Consider the following 21,866-nt stretch of genomic DNA (forward strand, 5'->3'; position numbering starts at 1 on the left):
CTGCACTCGTGGATCAGATGGACCAGTTACAGTTCCATCCTGTGGCTGATATATTAACAAAGGTTTACAAGGGCAGAGCGCTACATATGTAAGCTTGGCCTTATGGCTGACCTTACAATGCACTTAGTATCCTGTACAGGGAGTAATGCTGCAGCCACTCCTACAAGCCATTTATTCCAGCTAACGACCGTCAAGCACTCATAAATCAGCATTAGGAACCTCTTTCGCCCTCTCTCTCTCGTTTAGTTTCCCCTCTCTTTGGCTCCCTCCATTCCTCTGATATTTTCTGTCTCTTTCTCTCATGCTTCCTTGTCTTCACTCTTGTCTACTCCTTTTTATGCTTTTGTTTGTCTTACATTTGGCCATAAAAAAAAAAAAAAAAAAAAAACTTCCTCACCAGGTCAAATATCTCCTTCCTGATGTTGACATTGTCCTCGCGTCCCCTTTCTTTTCCCTCTTTTTTCCTCTTCTCCTTTCACCCCCTTTAGTCGTTTCGTGCACCGCTCCTCTAACCCCGCGCCATCCAGCCCATTTCACCCTCTCCCTCTGAAAACTCGCTTCGCCTGCTGATAGAGATGGCGGCCATGAAATGTCTAACATGGTATTGGCACCTCTATTGATTTTAATTAAGCTAATTAGTTCATTATTCCAAGGATCAAACCGGGGCATCCATTACCGCGCGGGGAGAGAGCGACTTGGGGCCCGGCGGGTGGTGTGGGTGGGGGCCCCGCGGAGTTAATATGGTAATGAAGACGATCAATTATCACTCACAGCAAAGTCATTAACAACAGCATTAGCATAGTCAACCAACGCAACCCCTTGACCTCCCCTGCTCTCTCTTTCTCACTCCCTCCAAGCAGCTGCTACACAAGCAAATGCTTAATGTTTATGCGAGTTGGAGGGGGGGGGTGATAAAGGTCACGCAGTTCAGAGACTGTTTTTAATGCAGACCTGAATTGAGTTTCCACAATCTCTCATTGACTTGAGCAGAGCAGTCACTGCTCCGCGGGGTCAGCCAGGTTTGGAGCGAATGCTTCTACGCGCCACGTCCAAAGAATACACAAGCGAGCCAGACTAATTCTGCTCTTGATCAGTTGTGGCAAATAAATTATATGAATAATGCTATTAGAATTAATCTCACCGAATTGCTGCGGGAAATTGGTATACATATATTTGTGTCACTGCTGTCACATAGAAACAGATTAAAGCTGATTTTAATGCATTTGTGTGTGTGTGTGTGTGTGTGTGTAGGGGGGGGTTCAAAAAAAAGTTGTGGTCATCCTGAAAGTGGGGATGTTTTATTAATTCCAGACAAATTCCTGTTTTGGAGATGAAGAGGTTTTTCGAGCAAACAGCTGTGGTGTAACTTACCAACTTCTTCATTAATGCGCTGTTGTCTTGAACCACAGCCCGGGAAGAAAAATGAGCCTTAAGAGTGCCACTGCGAAGGGTGCTCCACATGACGGGAAAAATTATGTTCTCATTAGCGCGGATTAAGTCATGAGACCAATTTTCTCATTTGCTTCCGCGGCCTTAAGATTTTAACAGCCGCTGCTCTGTGGTTTATGCGAGTGTCATAAATAGTCACTTTGTGAGTCACACACGTACGCACAAAATGGAGACTCTCATCACAGCTGGAGACATTCCTGGTATTCGGTTAGCGAATTTGCCGTCAACACTTGTAACCTATTTGTTCCCTCCTCGGGTAAAAATAAAACAAAGGAAATTAGGTCTGCCTCGTTAACCATGTTTTTTTTTATAAACAAGGAACATCTAACAAGCATGGCAAATGGGATTCTTCCAATTGAAGCCACCGCACAAGAGAATACTTTACATTTCCAGTGCAGGCACACCGCAATATTACATTTTCCCGTCACGTGGGTGTTTCAACTTCGATTAGGGGTAATTTTGAGAAATGTGTGAGAATGGTGAGATGTAAGGATGAGTACATCAAAGAGGAGGCCGGCGATCCCAAATGATCCGTGCTCATCGGCTCTGATCTATCCTGATCCTACCCCTCCAGCCCACAGTCCCCCCACACTGCCCCACAGGCCCAGGGCTAAACTCTGGGAGTTAAAACATAAGCGCACACAAACAAATATACAGATTCATGCAAACGCACCCAAAAAAACAACTCACTGTTAAATTTAAGTTGAACCTGAACCACTCCTGTCAGCCCCTGTATGAAATCTTGGGTAGCTCCTTCATCCAGAGACTGCTGCACCCGTAGAACAAGAAGGAGCTCTACCCGAGATCCCTTTTCCCAACAGCATTCACACTCTTTAAGATGAGCTTATCTTAACACTGCTGCTGGGTTTCCTCCTCACCTAAAGGACCACATGCACCATGCGATACCCTGTCTATCCATATTTCAGTCAATGCACTTATTCATCATTCTGTGCACTTTGTTTTTCTCAAGAGCAACACTCCTATTGATGATATTCACAATGTCCATACTGAACATTGAACCTCTACCACTTCTACGTTGTGTGTTTACTTAATTTACTTAACTTTGGTTGTTTTCCTACAGTAGCTGTAAATGTATCGCTAACCTTTAAAATATTCGACTTTATGTTGGGTTATTTAGCTGTCATCTTATTTCTATATTTTATGACATGTTAAGTTATATTATCTACTCTTACATTTCGTGATCTCCAACTGGACTTTCGAATGAAATTTTAATCTATATTCTATTCATCTGAGAAACAAATAAAAACATGAACTGACACCCTTTTAAGTTTGAGTCCGGCTATGTGCAGTTTCAGTCTCAAATTAAAGGCAAGTGCTTCATTCACCCTGTAACTGTCGTTGAAATCCAAACCTGGCCAGATCGGCCGACAAAAGTCTTTAAAGTAGAGACTGAATCCCTGCCACCTCCAGAACCTTTCCTGAATGCCTGCCTTTGACTGACTTGGAATATATTTGGAGGAAGAAAAGTATTTCTACGGGACTAATAAAATTTCTGTTTTGTTATATTGCATGATTAATAATCCTTGATCCGTCCGACCAGAGTTTAACCCCTAGAAAATAACCGCAAAGAACTATTTTCCCCCCAAAAGTCCTCATCCTTCAGAACAATGCCTTTTATTGTAACTGAGCCAGTTAGGCACTTTTTTTTTTAAACCAGAAAACGAACTGCGCATTGAATCTGACACCGCCAAGCCAACATCATAACACTAATCCTGATCTCTGTGTGAAACAATGCGGTTTAAGGGTCTAACGGCCAACCAACTATACGTACAAAATCCCACATACACGAGATATTGTCCTTTAACCCACTTGAAGGGCGCCACAAGTTAGAACAGCTGTTCGGTATTATTCACAAAGTACTGTTAATTCAGGTTTGTGCTATATAGAGGGAACACGGTGATGCTATATCGGCCCAGCCTTAGATGACAAATAGACCACAGGCTAATTGCAGCAGTCTAGAACAGAGAATACAAGCTTTGGATTTCATGACATTATGACCACAAAACAAACTCTGTTTAGTGTCCATTATAGTTCAGCCCTATTGTGCATCAACAAGACCATAGACTACGATTCAATCAGACGTTAGCCAAGCTCTTATTACAGAGCTCATTGCATCGTTTACATGGTGGAACGGTCCATAAGTAGCTCTAAATGCTCTTCATTTGATTGGATTTCACATTATGGACATCAGAGCAGAAACACACACTGTTGTCCCCTGACTACCCTAATAGACTGTTGAGTGAGGCAGTCCATTTGTTTGTATTTGTTTACCAATCCAGAGCCTGAAAACATACGAAGTAACATAAACAGACAGCGAGAGCATCGTTTAAGATGGGCGAAAATGGAGATTCACAAGCTCCGAAGATTGGGTCGATAGCGGCAACGAACTATTATGTTCTCTCACGCTCGCGCTATGTCTCTTTGGCTGCCCAACGAAGCCGTTGTCGTCGCGGACAATAGTCAAACTGTGGATGAGCAGAAGGACTCTTGGTGACCAGGTGAACGTCTCTTTGCGGAGTTTTACAAACGGCCCTTCACCTATTCCCCTTTCGCTGTACTATTAAATCAGAAGAAGAGAGACGGCGAAGTTTGAAAATTAACGAACATCGCGGCCGTTGTCACGATTCCATAGGCGCGCATTGTGCCGCAGTGTGCAACGAGCACACAAATTGTGCAGCCCGTTCACAACAAAGGTATCGGAGAAAGCGCTGCGGAAGACAAACCGCGGAGAAGCTGGTATTTCTGTTGCCAAAGCAATATGTCATTGAGGAAAATCAAGTTTCAAATTGATGAACGTTAAAGTTGGACAGCTTTGAATGCTGAGAATTGTAAAGCATTGTGTTAGAGTGACATTTGTGGTAGCAGCGCAGAGAGCACACAAAGCTAGCCCTCTGACCTTCTCCATAATAGCAAGTAAGTACCTCGATGTATAATAGACCATAATTACTTTTCTGTGTGCAAAACCCACTCAGAAAAAGAGCGAATATTGATAGAAGCCCGGCCATAGCTGAAATGGAACAAGGTCACCACATCAAGTTGTGATGATGTCTTGCCTTGTAATGATGCAGTCTTGAAGAAAATAAAATAAATAACTGCATTATGCCGTCTAAACTTCTGCAGAATGTTTTTGCACGCAGCTCTCCACCTCCAGTCCACTAAGAGCGAATTATAATTTGTGGTTTCCTTCAGAAAATGGTTAAGGCCGCAACCTTAAAAGGTAATTACAGCAGACCTTCTCCGCTTGACTCCATCTTCAGAAGAGTTCGGCCTATCTTTAACAAAGAACGCTCGCCATTATGCACAAAGCCAGAAAACAGTTGCACGGCTCCGTGCTCTTCCTAATTGCTTTTCTATGTTGCCATTATTCCACGTTGTGATATTATTCCAGTCTAAACAATGAAGGATTTTCACAGAGTTAACTGTTCGCCATTCAATATTCATCATGATCACCACTGATTGGAGAAGTGCTGGCCTCTATTAGTGTACACAAACACAAGATCCTGGAAACAAAGTGTTAGGGGGGAAAAAAGAAAGCCATGAACTTCTCTCTCACCCAATTCTTTCTTATAAGATTCTTGACAAGACTTTTTATTCTATTGACATGTAGAACTTTTCAAGACAACTTTTTTTTTTTTTTTTTGCTGTGGTGGATACCCAATAAAATGTGTAAAAATATTCTGTCTATATAAAGACTGCGTTTTGTTATACAGAGGACATTTCCTATGGGTCTCCTAAAAACATGGATATTAATCATGGGAAGAAATACCAAGTTATATTTGTTCAGAAAACAGCAATATAAAAAAAAAAAAAACTATTTGAGCCAAGCTTAAAATGTTTATAAAAAACTTACGCCCAAGGTGTTCAGCTTCACTGCCATATTGGAAACTTTGTGTCCAGCTCCTCTTTGCAAATCCTCAACGGTCTGAACCAGCGCCTGGTTCTGGTCTGCGAGGTCCTTCGCATAAGACTGCAGCAAATCCAGTTTCTTCTGCAAGGAAAACAGCACCGGCTTCAGTTACTGTAAAGCTGACATTTTAAAGTTTCATTTTACGCAGTTCCTCAAACCAAGAAAGAAAAACAGAAAATATCCAACTAGTGCATCAGATTATGTATCTGCTGCTGAATAAAGAAATGGTGTTGTTCACCCTAAGATTTAAAGAAGTGTTTAGATAATTTCGAGATGTTTCAAAAAAACCCATTTTATGAAGTTTTCCCTTTTGTTTTGATACATTGGCAACTTAGAATACAGTGCACCAATCAGGCATAACATTATGACCACCTTCCTAATATTGTGCAGGTTTCTCTTGTGCCTCCAAAACAGTTGGGACTCATCAGAGAATAGACATGGGCCTTCTGAGGGTGTCCTGTGGAGTCTGCCAACCAGATGTTGTTAGTGGGGGCCTTTGGGTCCTGTGGGTTGAGGGAAGGGGAGGGGCTTGTTCTAGTCCATCCAACATACTGGATCAGTTTGGGATCTAGTGAATTGTTCAGGTTGTGATGAGAAACTCAAAGTGTGAGTCTGTTTTTCTATGTTCACACGTTAGCAGGTCTTACCCAATCTCTTCCCCCAACGTCACCAGGGATGACTGAGGTTAAGCAGCATTTCCCTTTATGGGAAGGCAGATAAACCACAGCCTACAGCAGCTTTTTACACCAAAATGTAGAGGCAGACATGAATTGCTCTACAATACATACGCATCTCATAAGAGACGGAGACGCAAACGCGACATCTTCTCTGACCTATAAGCGTAGTACTCCCTGTTGGCAAATCAGCATTTGTCGGATGTCACTTTGGCGGAATGAAAAAAAAAAAAGAACAAGCACTATGGCCACAAATGAAGGCCTCACGGGGGAAACAAAGGAGCCAGACAAACAGAATGACAGAATCTTAAAATGTATGTTTTATTAAGTTGAATGTAACCCTTGTGTCTTTAGGGTACTTGCATTAAGACGGAGAATCCGATTTAAGGCCAAAGCACATTGGGTAGGGACTCAATAGTCTTGCAGGGCACGTTGTGATGCTTTTACTTTGTGACAAACGGAAACAAATACACATCTAAAGACAACTAGCAGAAATCGTGTTAGTGGTAAAAACCTACACCTACTGATGGCCATAGGCTCTGGTTCCACTCGGAACAATACCCGACGCCGTTTTAACATTAGGATGAACAACGCAAGAGCTTTTAAGTGAGATAGAGATGAAGTGAGGTAGTCTATTGTTTTAAAATTCAGAGTAGAATAACACATCCGACACCCACAGAACTGTTGATACCGTTCAGGAGACTATTTTTTAAATGTCTTTAGTGAAGTGATTTAGGCATCATCTTCACCGAGATACTGAATCAGTTTTGACATTCAAAACTGTATTTTCGACAGCCTCTAAATAAACTAAACACACCAGAGGAGGAGGTCAGATCCGACTGGCTTTCACACAGCAGCCCGCCAAGGATTCACAGTAGACGTTCTCAGCGCCGCATTATTAGAAAGGAATACTTCATGAGCGAGCGAGGGTAGGAAGTTGGTCAGGGGGTGAGGTCAGGCTCAGAAAGATTTTATTCCCGGCTGCTGCTTGAAGAATGACTTGAAGAATGCCTTTCAAAGTTCAAATGTTGTTGTTTACAAAAAAAATAAAATAGGTCACCCCAGTATGCTCCTCATCTGATACGACGCATTAAATCCGCGCAGTGTCTTCAGCGCTCTGTATTTCAGGTCGGAAAGACTGAAATAAATAATTAACCTGCCTGCACGCGCTTTTTCTCCTTTAAGGGATTAAAAATTAGCGAAACAGCCTAAAATAATGATTGCCGCTCCTGTGTCACAAGATTTTTAGAATTAAATCGTGAAGCACCTGTACATTCGCGTTCAAAAACCTCTGTCCCCTTCAGCCGAAAAGCAGTTCATGCCGTCCCCAGACGCATAACATAACACTGATGTATAGCTTCAGGGAAGTAACTTTACAAAGATGGCAAATGTGACAGTATCTAAGGTAACATTCTAGGGTTGACATTATTATTATTATTTTTTTTTTTTACTTCAGTATTTTTCAGCGTTGGAAAAGATATTTGTGATAACTGCCCTAAAGCATAAGACAAACATACTTTATATGAAAATGAATTCTTGTTTCTTTTTTTTTTCTTTCTTTTTTTAACATTTTAGGAAATATCATGAACCTGCAATGGGTTAATGGAAGAATGGGGCATTGTATTTTCAATGGACAAGCTTTATGATTAACTGTCCACATCAACCTTTAGGACTTGGGAGCTCCTGGGTTCTAAACACATAACCTTGTTAAGTAGGGCCTCGACTGGGGCCGGCTGACCGAAACCCATCTCTGAAACCTTGTTACCCTTGCTTTGATGCACAGTCCAGCTCGCACAGGCTACATTCTGTAGCTAAATGATGTCACATGACAATCCCGATGATTAGAAACCTCTCTTTTTTAAATATGAGTGTGGATCTGTGTTCCTGATCTCTGCTGCTCAGATGGAAACATAATGCAATTTGCCACCTGTTACAAGTGCTGCGGCTTTATGAAAGCACCGCTGCGCTTCCTCCTGTCATTTGTCTGATAGGACAGAGGTCATCTTCTGATGCTCGAGTCAAGGTGGACAGGATGCTCTTTGATTTGTAATGGATGGATGATAGCCTAATGACAATAGATGTCAGACAAAAACTACACATCCTGAACCGAGACTTTGGGTGTGCGCAATAATGCTTTGTTTAAAATACTGTTGACTGAAACCATGAATACAAGCCAGTGGCCAGAACATTTAAGGTTTAACAGGGGACTGCCGAGTCCCCAGTAAAATACAAACAATCTATTCCAATTTAGTTGTTACAGAATTATTATAGTTCCGCTTTTTATACAATATGTAAATAGACAGTTACACTTGCCTGTACGAACTTTTTCGTAAGAACAAATGACAACATGCGCAGAGTGCCAACATAATGGCAGCGGTGGGATTCGAACCCACGCCTCCAGAGAGACTGGAGCCTAAATCCAGCGCCTTAGACCGCTCGGCCACGCTACCGACGACACTAACTACCGTCACTTGTCAACTCACCTGTGACAGTTCCTCCCATGTCATGGACGTATCCAACTCCAAGCATTTTAGCCTCTGCTCGTAAAGTCCTTTAAACTCATCTACTAGCTGTTTAATGCCGTTTGCACCTTCTCCGGGACCATGGCCGGTAACTTTCAGCCCGGTTTCTCCCGAGGGAGCGGGTAACGCTGGGCTTAAAGTATCACCTCCCTGTCCCGACACATTGGCGTCTCCCTCTGACTCTGGAGTGCACGCTGTTAGCATAGCCACATTAAAGTTTTCAAATGAAGACCTAGCAGGCTCGAAAAAGCCAAAGCTAAAACTCATAATCACGGACTGTCACTCTGGTTAAACTTTGAACCGCATTGTAGTTTACATCACTGAGCAACTGCTGAGACGCCTGAAAAAAAAGTCAATTTTCTGCCATTCTAGATGTATGCAAGACATTTTCTGTGTTACTTTGAGTGAACTACCGCTGCTTTGTTGCCAATTCGGTCGCTATGTGCTGTTACTACAACTGAGAACTATGTGAATTAGTTATTTACAGGCGGACCGGCGCTTCCGCCTAAGGTTTACCGCTGCGTTGGCGCTGTGTGACTTTATTGGCTAAATTTGGTCATGGGGTTCTCAGTCATGACGTTCCAGCACACCATTGGTTATTTTTTCCCTAAGAGGCGGGACAAACGGTCACAACCCGGAAATACAGATTGTTTTCTTTCTATCAGGCATATGGTATCAAGGAGGATTTGGTCACATTGAGTTCGCCTTTCCCCTCAAAAGAAATGGGTAAATATGCATGGATTGCTTTGTTTAGAAAACATTTACTCCATATCTACGTATTTCCACAGGAAATTAAAGTACGTCATGTCTGCTTCGTTTCAAACGGTAACGTTATAAGGACTAATGCTGTCACCGTACTGTGACAGTATGATTTTGTTGCTAAATCGCCGTTTATTGTCTGCTTTTACAATATAATCGATTGTTTATGTCTGTCGGTGTGTATAGTGCATACCTCGCGCTTCAACCGACAAAATGTGAATTAGCATTCATTACAAGTATTGTGCAGGTAGATACACCAACTCAAACTTTGGATGGTAACCTTGTGACTGGGCTCCTTCAAGTGTATGTTCTGCAGCTCCGCACATAGTTCCATTATTCCCCTAAATAATCAGTGCTAGAGATCAAAACCTTCCACATTGAGATTCAAGGCAAAGTTGATCTTATTGATTTTCAGGAGACTACTCACTTCATTTCTCCCATCCCAATCATCACTGCCCTACTCTTATCAGTCTCTTGGTTATATCTCTCATTGCCAGTGGCTTTGACTGTACGGCTCTCACACTCTCTGCCAAAACCTAATCCCTGCTGTGATTATCACATAATGCTCTTGCCCTATTATCAAAATGGAGCAGATTTGGGTTTTGTTGTTGTTAAAGACTGATAGGCACGAGCTCCAAAAAAAAAAAAAAAAAAAAATTAAGCGGACAATGCCATTAAGAGGAGAGTGTGGAGCGGCTGATTGCATGAGATTGAAGTATAAACACTTAGTTTGATGAGTGTGTGTTTTTATGGGAGTTGCTGAAGTTCAATTAGGCTGTGATCTCACTCTGGGGTCATGAGGTCATTTTAAACCGTTTCCAGATGAAAGCAAGTAATAAAGGCTGTGGGATTATGTGCACACATATTTGGAAAGAATTCCACCCAAGATTAATTTGTTCCACAGTTGAAAAAGAAAAGTGTCATATTGTGTGTACGGTGTGACCTATTTCACTGAGGTCTACGACTGACTATTTACACTACGTTGCCAATTCATTAGGTACACTTGCGAATATAATTACATTCTAAAATAACAGTCCTGAACTACATCCCCTTTGTGACTATCATAATGTTTGGTTTGTGTTTAAACGTTGGTTAAGTTGGTAAGTAAATGTATGATCATTTTGAAGGGTGTAGTTTGTGGTGCTGATAAACAGTATTAAATTTAACACAAATGTATTTCTGTTATTTAGCCACTGGCTAAAAATAGGGTTGTCAAAATAATAGAAACATGTGTTGATACAACACAGTACAGTTTGAGAGTAGTCCAAACCACTGCTTCCAAAATGAAAGTTGAATCGAATACTTTAAAAAAAAAAAAAAAAAGAAAAGAAAAACATGCTAAATACCATAACCTTCATGAAGCTCACATTCAGCAAAAGACCATCAGTGGTAAGTGAGTGCAGTTTTCTCATTTAAGCAACAAGAAAAAAGGAAAAGTCGCAAATGTACACCATATTAGATGTCATTATGACTAAATTAAGCGTTTCGCAAGAGAAATAACTAATAATGTTTTGACAATCTAATGTGTCACTTCAGTACTACTCTACAATCTATATTTGATGTGCTTACATAGACTAAGAGGAAGCAGCAGAATAAAATGAGCATTTTTTTTTTTTTTTTTTTTTTTTTTACATAAGCAATGTGAGATATTTTCCAAACATGCAGTGTGCTATATTAATTGTGATTAAGTCTATTAATCATCATGAGTTGTCTCTCAGGTAGTCTTTTTTGTCTATGCTCAGGGGGAGTTCACTAGCTGAAATGTGAACAGTGCACGTGAAGGCAGACTATTTTCTTATTTCTGAAGTAAATCCAATCATTAAACCTTCAATTTGAGACGAATGAGTAAGTCTTAAACATAGTGTCCCTATTATAAAATGTCTCTTCCTGCAGTAGCCTTCACATTCCAGCAGATTATGATGAAGACAAAAAAAAGTAGCTACCCCTTCAATTTAGAATAAAAAAAAGACAAGATGTTTTTTTTTCTTTTATTATCTCTACGGGTTTTCCTGCATAAGGAGAGGTTAAGAAATGGGCTGATCAAATATTCCTCATGATAACACATTTTATTTGCATGACTTGCTCTCTCATTGACTCCTAAGAAAGATACAACTTCACTTCTCTCATTTATTAGCCGTTCTGCTTTTTCTTCCGCGTTCATTGTGCCTCTCTGCCCTCTAAATGTTTCATGACTTTTTAAGTTGTTTTCTGCATACCCTTGTACTTATTACTCATACAGCCTTAGCATACTCCACCTTCCTACTCATGAAATCAATTAATTCTTTTAAATAATTCACCTTGCGAGCAAACCAGATTAGGCAGGGCACATTCTTTGTGTGTCAAATGTGCTGTTCTAAGTGATGTGTGTGTGTGTGTGGTGTGTTTTTTTTTTTTCATGTTCAGGCATTAACTTGGCTCTCACCCCGTGGCTCGGAGAAGTCGTGGGTGATTAGAGAAAGAGGAGAGCCTTGATAAAGCATTAGTGTGTGATGCACGCGCACACACAGCCCGAAGACCCCTCTGTGCATCTGCGCACATTCATTTTTCATGAAACAGACTCATAACAATTAGTCTGGTTACCGCCTGGGTAATCTTAGTGTCCCCGTAATGCCTGTGGTCTGCTGTATGACATCACTCTCTTAAAGTTCTAAATCTGACATTCTCATCCGTTTTCATAGTGAGGACATTAGCAGGCCTCGGCTAATAGGCCCCGCACTCGTTCCTGGCGAAAGAAGGGCAATAAAGTGAGGGAGCGGGAAAGAGGAGGAGGGGGGAAAACAAGACGGGAGTGCTCAGAGGAATAGGTCTTATCCACCAGAGCTTTTACACAAATTAATTTACATGAGCGACAGAAGAAAATGTAAAGTTGTAATCCTGCGCGCTTTGCCAACGCATAGCCTATTTCTCGCTACAAGCATCATAGAAAGCCAAGTGAACATTTATGCATTATTTCAGCAAATGCATTATGCTAACAACCGTAGCTAAGTACCCAGGAATTTGAGCGGCACACTGCACGAGGAGCCAAATCGAGACTTTTGGCCACGTTGGCGTGGAGCGATGGCCTCGTGAGCGGCTCCGCGGCACGTCCGCACCGGAAAAAGAGAAATGCATTACTCCAAGAAATACTCCATCTTCTCCGCGTCCCACGGTCTTTGGTCCTTCGCCCTAAACACCCTCAGCCCCCTCCCTAGGCACCAAAGCCAAGGTCAAGAAGAAAGCGCAGCCTCCCACTGTCTATACGCTATTCCCTGGATGCCCGCACCTCAGTACGCCTGAGCCCTGTATGCTTGAGGAGTGTTCCTTCCTTCCTCCTTCCTCTTCCTCCTCTATTGTGACCGTCACTCTCAAGGTCAGCTCGTAGGGAAAGGTTTGAGCTTATCTGTTTTTCCCCACCCTCATTTTTTCCCCCCTCTCCTTAGCTATCTTCCCCTCAATTTCTCTCTCCCCACACTGTATCAGTGGACGGCAGCTCAAAGCTCCCAGCTGGCGGATTCATGACGTGGCATCTGACGTGTCCGTCTCCTTTGTCTGTCTCTTTGTCTATCCATCTTTCAGTTGGGTAGCTGTCATTAGGGCCCGTTGTCTAGTTTTGAGACAGCCCTGGTGCAGCTGCGAGGCTTTAGACTGATGCTCTGTGCACTTTCGTTGCCTCATCTCTCCTGCCTCACACTGGTCGTGGCCTCTTTTGCCTTGAAGCGATGTTGCAGTGTGTTCCCCGTTAGATTGGATATTGTTGTTGTTGTTGCCTGTACGCTATGGCAGTCAGCCTTGAGTCAGTGTGCTATCTTTGTCTGAACAAGAGTCTAAGGGAACAATGGGAGAGGAAAAAAAACTCCCCTGACCTAAATCAAAATACTCTTAAACATTCACAGGAATACGTTTACAGAGAGCGCCATACAGCTCTGATGGAACAGCACGACTTCCAATTTTTCAGGTGATTTTGTGTTGATTTTCATTGAACTCCTCTAACCTACTTTGTTGCCAGCCACCAACTCTCCAAAAAGAGGACATTCTGTCTCTCAGCAGTCTCAGCAGGTTGCTTGGCTGACCCGCGAGTGAATTTTCAAGTCAATATCAGCTGGTCATATGCATATGAATACGTCAGCTTGTATGGCTGCGTTCGCGCGTGCGCGTGCGTGTGCGTGTGTGTGTGTGTGTGTGTGTGTGTGTGTGTGTGTGTGTGTGTGTGTGTGTGTGTGTGTGTGTGTGCGTGCGTGCAAATGATGCACTGTCTGGTCTCTAACACACACCGTGTCATTACTCTGTAAACACTGGCATTGACTGTGACTTTTGACTATTACATAAGGAACATGGATTTCCAGCTGTCCACAGTAAAAGCCCTGTAAATTCAAATGCTTAATTTTTATAGGCAGCCTGGCATTGACTGAAGTGTCCGCTTGTTGTATATTTGGCAAGTGCTGCAAGTCTGAAGGGAAGCTGTCAATAGCAATCCCAGCTATTGATATAGCAGTGGGCAGGAGATGTTACTTGGCCCCCGACTCCAGCATCCCTCTGATCCCTCTACATCATAATTACATTAATATTGACAGACCCTTGACAATAGTCACATTACTATTGATAGGTAGTTGTCAATACCGTGTTTCCCCAAATAAAACATATTCATTCATAACTTGTAAACTGCTCGATAAAAGGCTTTGAAAAGACTATTGGACCCGGCCGGGTTTACTCTCCCGAGAGGGCTGCTGCTGTGACGGGGATTTCCACCACCTGGCAGTGTGTGTGTGACTGTGCGTGTGTGTGTGTGTGTGTGTGTGTGTGTGTGTAACTACGGACTGATAGATTAACTTGGCGCTGCATTAGAGCTCTGCATAGATCAAGGCTATCCTTGACATACGTACACACAGGCGTATAATCTCCACATTTTCTCCCATCAAGAAGAAACTTTCAGATTAAACTAAACAAATAGAGTCTGTTTATTGGTTAGCAAACACATTCAAAGTACCTCTCTTTTTTTCCCCCCCTAATCCAAACTCTACTCTCGTCGCAGGCGAGGTTCCCATCACTAAACATGGCAGCATTTCAAACGCAGCTCAATGAATTTGTCATACCTGCTTACTTCGGCGTGAATTCACTCCTTTTTCATTCATTTGCTAATTCTAACTTCGTCGGTCGGTGCATCCAGGCTCTATTGAAACACCTTGAATACGCAGATGGTCCTGTGCGCCGCGGTATAGACTCAGGCATTGCCGCTGCATGTTAGAATATGGGTTTTTTTTTTTTCCTTCCACCTCCTCGAGAGACGTCTAAAGTGACCATCATCTCTCTCTCTTTCTGTCAAAACTGCCATATTTAACCGGCTGAAATCTCTTTTAAAGCTTCGTGACAAATCCTGTTCAGGGAGACACAAAAGCCACTGTCAAAAGAAGGCCTCTCTCTCTCTCTGTCTCTCTCTGTGGCCTTCTCGCTCTGTCTCTCTCTGCGGTAGTTAGTCTTCCACTTCTTAAGCATTTCATTTGAGGAAAGGGCAGATAAAACTGAGGGAACTGCGAGCAGTTTGGAAACCGCAATCGGCACAAAATAGCCCAGCCGTCACAATGGCGAGATCCCACATGGAGTCGAATCTGGGGGGAGGAAAATTGTTCCACATTTGGCAGATGTTTACGGTGTACCAGAGACTGTGCCGTTAGCCTAATCCCTGGTGATGTGATTTGTACACACACCCCTATCTCCAGAGGGAGCAGGCACCAAGAGCCCCTGGGCTTCTGCTCTTGTGCGTGCATGTGTGTGTGTGTGTGTGTGTGTTACAGTGGAGAAAGCAGTCTAAGACTCCCTGCTCCTCTGCATGGCGCAGCTCAAAGGTTGCATTAAGGACGGGTTTTACATGTGAAAAGTGATTTCCGTTCCTATGTGTAAAGAAAAAATAACCTTCCTAACAGGATGGGCTTCACCTCCGGGGCCTCATTCCTCACAGCAACCAGGATGCCCTTTTAATAGGTGTCCCTCTGCATATATTTAATTCATCACTTAAATAGAGCAGAAATGCTGTAGCCTATGTGTTATTAAGATATTTAATAGTCTCAAGTCATGAGACATTAATGTACTCAGTAAAAAGTTTGCTTTGTCAAAAATATACTCATTGCATATAATATCATGATGTCCAGGAGTAAAATAAGATTCTGTCCCTCATGGTTAACGTGTACCTTGTTGTCTTCTATTTTTCCGGCAGGTTCGGAAACCGAGAGCAGGCAGATAAGAAGACCTGGGAGGACGGAACCGGATCTTGACTCGCAGATCCCCGTACTGCGCATCAGCCAGCTCGATGCCCTCGAGTTAGACTCCGCCCTTGAGCAGCTGCTATGGACTCAGTTCTCCCAGTGCTTCCTGAACTTCCGTCCGGGCGTACTCACCCCTCTCGAGCCTGAACTCAAAGCCCTGCTTCATCTCCTCTTGTGGAGGTTCACGCTGTACTCTAACAGCGCCACCGTCGGCCAGTCTTTACTGAGCCTGCGCTATCACAACGCATCCTCCTCGTCTCCCGGTTACAGACCTCTGACCTCCAGGCAGAAGTTGGGTCTGGCTCTGCTCACCGTCGGCCCCCGCTGGCTCCAGGAGCGTTCCCACAACCTGCTGTCTGGCTTGGGCTTCGGTGCAAGAGGACCCGTGCCCGAAAGCAGTGGCGGTTTTCTCCGGCCGAGTCTCCGCAATGCTCTGACCCTTGTTTCTGGTGTCGCCAAGTTCGCCAGTCTCATCAACTTTTTTGTTTTTCTAAGGAATGGACGGCATCCTGTAGTAGCTGAGAGGATCACGGGAGTCCGGGCTGTTTTCAGTAAGCCCAACGTTGTCAGAGATGTGACCTACCAGTACATGAATCGGGAACTGCTGTGGCACGGCTTTGCCGAGTTCCTAATCTTCCTGTTGCCACTGATCAATACAAGGAAACTAAAAGCAGCAATTTCTTCAGTAGTGTTTGGAGGAGTTCGCGATGATGGGCAGGGATCAAAAGAAGGTCAAAAAGTGTGGAAGGAGTGCGGACTATGCGGAGAGTGGCCAACGATGCCACATACAGTGGGCTGCCAGCATGTTTTCTGCTACTACTGCATTAAAAGCCACAGCATTGTAGACGCTTACCTGACTTGTCCGAAATGTGGTGCGGAAGCTGGGCCGCCCCAGATGGTCAAGATGGAGGTGGAGATGGAGATGATTGCCAGGTGATGACCACATCTTGCTTTGTAGAAGCTGCAATACACAAGGGAACACCCATGTCATTGTGTAAATGATAAGTGAAAGTGTTTTGATGAAATAAATATTTTTGAACTAATCACAAGATGCACTTATGTTAAAGCATGGAGAACACGTAACTAAGAACGAGTCACTCATGTCTGAGGGTGTGACCGGTCTTTATGATGTCTGTCTCTTTTCTGAACACACATTGACCTCCTATGTTTAATGTATGTGCGCATATATTGACAGTCGTCTGCCCCTTCCGTTTCTCTGGCTGGACTTTGGACAGAACTATTTGTCTTTGCCGCACTGGACAGACTACAGAGAACCGCGCAGAGCATATATTTGATGAGCGAACGTGTTGATTTATGCTCCAAATTGGCTTAGTGTTTGCGCCCGTCTGTGTGTATGTATGTGTGTGTTTGTTGAAATGGGAATATTTGTTCTGATGAAAAATGCAGAAAGTCAGCTGAATAAATAATGGGAGGAATTTCTGATGCCTCTCATCATGGCCAAATTAGCATTTGTTGTGTATTTTGTGCCTAAATTGTATTTCAACATCATTAAAATTGATAGAGTGCTACCTCTTGGGTGTTTATTTAGTTAAGTGGAGGAGAGAGAGATGAGGGAAAGTTATAACAATCAGCACACTTCTCTCTAGACAGGCCCGGTCGTTCTTACTCCCATTATCCATTTTCACAGCACCCCAACATGCTCAAGATCAAGGGGGCAGCCGGGGGCTTGGATTGACTCACGCACACACACTTGACAGCCAGCCTCTCTTTTCCCTTGGCCTTTCTCTCTTTTGCTGCCTTTCCATCTCCCTCCCTCTGTAATCTCCTGGGCCCTCGCCCCTATAAGACTGTAGTAAACTGTACCAAAACCCTGGCAGTCGTCTCCTTCCTCGCAGGCGAATTACTCTCTAATCCCTGTAATGAGTCCAAAGATGCTTATTTATGCTGGAGTTAACCTCCACCAGTGAGTCCAGCCCCGGGCCAAACTCACCCCAGCTGAGTGAAGCCTTTCCTGGGCTGACAAGAGAGGAATGGGGCGGGGTGTCGGGGGGCTACCTCCTACCTCTCCTTCCCACTCCCCCTCCTCCGTTCTCCCGCTCTGATCACTACTGCTTAATTGCTGATTGCCAAGACGATCAATCGGAACTGCAGGCGTGATAGAAAGCCTATCGTGGGGGAGCCGGTCTCAGATCTACTCGCACAGAAACACACTTTTGCACTCAAATGAGGTTAATGTTCCTGTCGGTCAGAGAGGATAAAGCGTGAAATATTTGTCCTCGTGAGGTACATGAATGCCCCGAAGAATACTCTGTGTGTGTGCACCAGGAGAGCTGACCTTAAATTATTTATGTTACTGACCAATGTGATCTTTATTTCTCCTAGAACTTCTGCAGGTCTGTCATGTGTACGTCCTTGGTGGTAATGCAAGGCTAAAATTAATAAAGTGCATGGTTTAAAGCAGCTATGGATGTATTGAAGTAACAAAACGTATGCCTTGAGGTGGGAGATACAAACCCAGATGATGATTGGTTCGACATTATGTAAAATACATACATACCTCTCTTTCACATCAAGGACATTTTGACTAATGAATCGTGCACTAATGCATATAAAGCCACAGACAGAAAAGGCTGGTTGTCAATATTTTATGCAGTACATTACTTTAATGCGAAGCAAGTCCCAGAAAGTGAGATTAAAGAGATGTTTGAGATTAAGGATGCATATATGATCAACCTTAATGCCACTGGGACATGTCATTGTCTTAACATTCAGACAGACTTACAATCCAAACCTTTTGCTGATATTACTCTGCAACTCTTAATTGAAGTCCCCAATCCCCAGGAAAGAGAAAAGATAAAGAAGAAACATTGCATTAAAGTCTATTAATTGAGTTAGGCCGTGGATTGAATTAGCTGGAAGTTGGAACGGGGCTCTGGACTTAAAGAAGGTAGCTGGGGCTCAGTTAAGCCTATCTGTCTTTGGATCTTTTCTAATTCACAGGCTCCGTGTGGAGAAGAAAAAGAGGAAGAAGCCCAGATTCCCAGCGGCTATGTAAAGCAATCTGCACATTCACACGCAGCCATTTAGGGAGCAAATTGGCCCTGTGCCCCCTCTGACGATGGTTTTAAGAGAAAGGGAATTAGGGCGTTGAATCCCTAACTAGATCTCCTTCTTTGATGAGCCTCTTTATCCGCCTGTCCCTCATCTCCATTTCTTTGATGTGAGGCGTTGATTTTGCTGATTAAATAGTTTTTAAAGTAAAAAGCTCTTCTCTGGGCTGAGTAATACAGGGTACTTTACTGTACCTATTGTAGGTTGGTATGTGTGCATGCTTGTTGAATGGTCCGTCTGTGGTGGTATACTTTAATTGGAACCAATTAAAGTCACATAATAATACGGATAGTACATGCATATTTTTCTCTGAGAAAGAATGTTATCATTTAAGCTTATGCCTGGCTTTTACCTCTTCATTTGAAATGGCTAGAACGACTCAGGGAGACCTATGAATCTCTAATGTAATTAAAGAGTAAAAACACCTGTGCTTTTTCTCTTCAACTAAATTCCATCTCTGATCCGTGTAAGCTTTACCTACTTTTCAACAGGAAAGGGAATTACATCCCTCTTGAATTGGAGAGATATTTCCAACAACTGGCATCACTTTCAAAGAGCAAATGACATTATTTTCATTCCAAGTAAAGATGAAACAAAAATGCACCATCTATTTGTTGACACCTCAGAGGAGTTTTGACACCTGTATATATATTTTTTCTTGTGGTATGTCCAATACGTCAATAGGAGTTACGAGTATCTCATATTTCATCTATTCAATAAAAGACATGCCAAACATAAAACGCCAAAATTCCTCCAAGGTAGTGAAATCCTAGGTGTGCTGAGGTTCAGGGCTGCAGCCGCTGCAGGTACCTGTATTATGAGAGTTCTTTCAACACCTGCCGGGCTTTGGATACCACCGGGCCCAATTATCTTAGTCTGCCTCTTCTTCTTAACCACCTCTTCAGTCTAACAGGTCAGGGGAACAATCAATCACACCTAAAATAAGGAAGTAATTTCCTGAGCTTTTATCACAGTGTTGAGGTTTTGTCTGGTTGCATTTCACACCTAGAGAAAGATGGAGCGGTGCCGGCTTGGGAATATATAGAATTTGGCCTTTTCTTTTTTGGACATAAGAGGCAGGATAATTTGGGATTTATACGTGATCTATATGTTCACCTCAATACGTGCAGCCAGGAAGAGCAAATACAAAGATCAAGAGAAAACACAAAAAGAGTGTTGTACCTCATGATGCATGTCGATAAAGGTTGTGCTACTCTATAACTTTAAAAAGCTGTATCCTCCTCCGCCACATCAGAAACAAACATATTGCTTACAGCATGCATACAGTCAGAGATGGTGGTAGGAGTATTATACACCTTGATATACTGAATATCTATTTATTTATATTTGCCCACATCTAAACCATCTTCTCAAACGTCTTGGACTGTTCATCCACATCATCCTTTTTTTCTCACTGAGCTGACTGGTTAATTTCATTCAGCATGTGTCTGTACAGAACATAACGCACACCGTGCAGTTTGATTTGGCAATATATTATACATTTCACATAATCTTGCTAATACAGGAATAAAGGGATCGAAGCAAACTTTACCTGACCTGTGTTCTGATTGGATGAACTAGGGGATAGGACAAACGACCAGAGGGCATCATGGGGGGATTACACTCAGGTGTGTTGTGTGCGCCCGGGGTAACATCTGCCAAAGCTTTGCCTGTTTGTGTGTGCGTCGGCATCTTCCCGCCTGTACGTGCGTTTAGCCCTCTCAGTCCTCTCCCTACTGATGTCTAGAACAGACTAAATGAGCAATAATCTGCACACATCCCTCCAGATGTCCCAGTGAATTTCCTGTGGCTTAAGGCGCCAGCTGAGCTCTTTGAAAGTTTTGATAACTTCTGCAAATGTGATTGAACCTCTGCTTGTTCAGGAATGTGGTGCAGGACACAATGCGCTTACTCCTATTTCCTCTTAAAGAGATGAAAAAAGAAGGCATGTGCTCGGCTCCGGTGCCAGCGCACCTTTTCGTACAATGTAGCCGTTAGCTCTTTTTAAAAGGAATTTGACTGAGGGATGTTAAATGTATGGTGTGGTTTTGAAATATACTGTGATATTCAGCATCTCTAAAATTGTTATTATAAGTTGAATATCAGCAATATTGTTGTATGATACAAATGTCTATCTGTCCATCTCTTTTTCTTTAGATCTTTTGAAACCAGCTGGGAGACTTCAGATTTTTTTTTAAGTCAACTATTGAGTGGCGAAAGTCGAGTTGACTAGTATCTGATGACGTCACTAATAAAAGCACAGTAGAAAGTAATGCTTTGCAACAATGACATTTAGATTCTTGGCCTGGACGCACATAGTAGTGTCTCATACAAAGGAAGCTACAGAGGCTTTTCTGCAAGATTACTGAAGCCACTTCTAATATGCTTTACCATAACTTCCATCTCTTGCATGGTGCATTCACTGACATCAAGGATAAAATAAACAAAATAACACGCTCTGCAACCACAGTCACAATGTAAACGAATAGAACACAAAACATTTGAATATAATCACACAAGGTTATCAATACTGTGTGCTGCAGATAAGCTGCATAAATTGTCACCGTCAATAGCATTTAATAGTACTGTTGTCAGATAAAATAATATAGCCGAGATTTAAAAAGCCTCCTTCCTGTACGGTAGCTAAAGGTCTACTTACATATCAATACTTCTGATACCAGGTCTTTATGCTTTAAAATTGATTTTCAAATCAAAATATCGATACTTTCAATACTTCAGTCCTTGGAGGTTATGTTGGAACAAAGTGGAAAGTAACCAAATTACTGACAACACACCTTGTAAAACACATCAGGTTAAACCACAACACAGAAGAGGAGAGCACAGTGTCACAATTAAGATGCAAGTTTTCATTTTATAGTAGTTCTTACGTAACAATTTATGTCAGTGGTTTGATTATTTTACTCATTCCCTTTGTTAGTGTTTGAAGCAGCATTTTCACATTTTTTTGTATGATTGGTTACATTTCTTGTATTAGCTGGCTATATAGTAAATGACGCAACTACCTGAAATACATGCTACTTCCAAGTTTAAAATAACTAAATAAATTACTCCGATGTCTTATATTCTTTGCAAAGCTATGGTTTGAAATACGCTACTTTTTTTTTTTTTTTTTTAGGTTTACCAGACACATTAGAGTGTATTTACACAAAGGACCGGATCGGTATCGCCAGCGTAAATTGTAATCGTTATCGGATCGGAGAGGAAA

General features: G+C 42.6%; 2 protein-coding genes and 1 non-coding gene across 3 annotated transcripts in view; 1 reads left to right on the plus strand and 2 right to left on the minus strand.

Moving 5' to 3' along the window:
• The window catches only part of LOC125024372 (trichohyalin-like), a 99,108-nt gene extending 89,975 nt beyond the window's left edge, over positions 1-9,133 (minus strand). The window contains exons 1-2 of the mRNA XM_047612093.1: positions 8,535-9,133; positions 5,321-5,458 (exon numbers count right to left, since the gene is read on the minus strand). Of these exons, the coding sequence (XP_047468049.1) occupies positions 5,321-5,458; positions 8,535-8,840 (444 nt within the window). The 5' untranslated portion in view covers positions 8,841-9,133. The remainder of the gene's footprint in view (positions 1-5,320; positions 5,459-8,534) is intronic.
• On the minus strand, positions 8,420-8,501 carry trnal-uag. The gene has a single exon. It is a non-coding gene; the product is annotated as a tRNA-Leu (tRNA).
• Positions 9,134-9,203: 70 nt separating the features above from the next.
• pex2 (peroxisomal biogenesis factor 2) lies at positions 9,204-17,097 on the plus strand. Its single transcript, XM_047612131.1, has 2 exons — positions 9,204-9,299; positions 15,520-17,097. The coding sequence occupies exons 1-2, from the start codon at positions 9,296-9,298 to the stop codon at positions 16,503-16,505; spliced, it is 990 nt and encodes a 329-aa protein (XP_047468087.1). The 5' UTR covers positions 9,204-9,295; the 3' UTR covers positions 16,506-17,097.
• The last annotated feature ends 4,769 nt before the right edge of the window (positions 17,098-21,866 follow it).

This window comes from Mugil cephalus, chromosome 18 (assembly GCF_022458985.1).
Source record: "Mugil cephalus isolate CIBA_MC_2020 chromosome 18, CIBA_Mcephalus_1.1, whole genome shotgun sequence".
Lineage (NCBI taxonomy): Eukaryota > Metazoa > Chordata > Actinopteri > Mugiliformes > Mugilidae > Mugil > Mugil cephalus.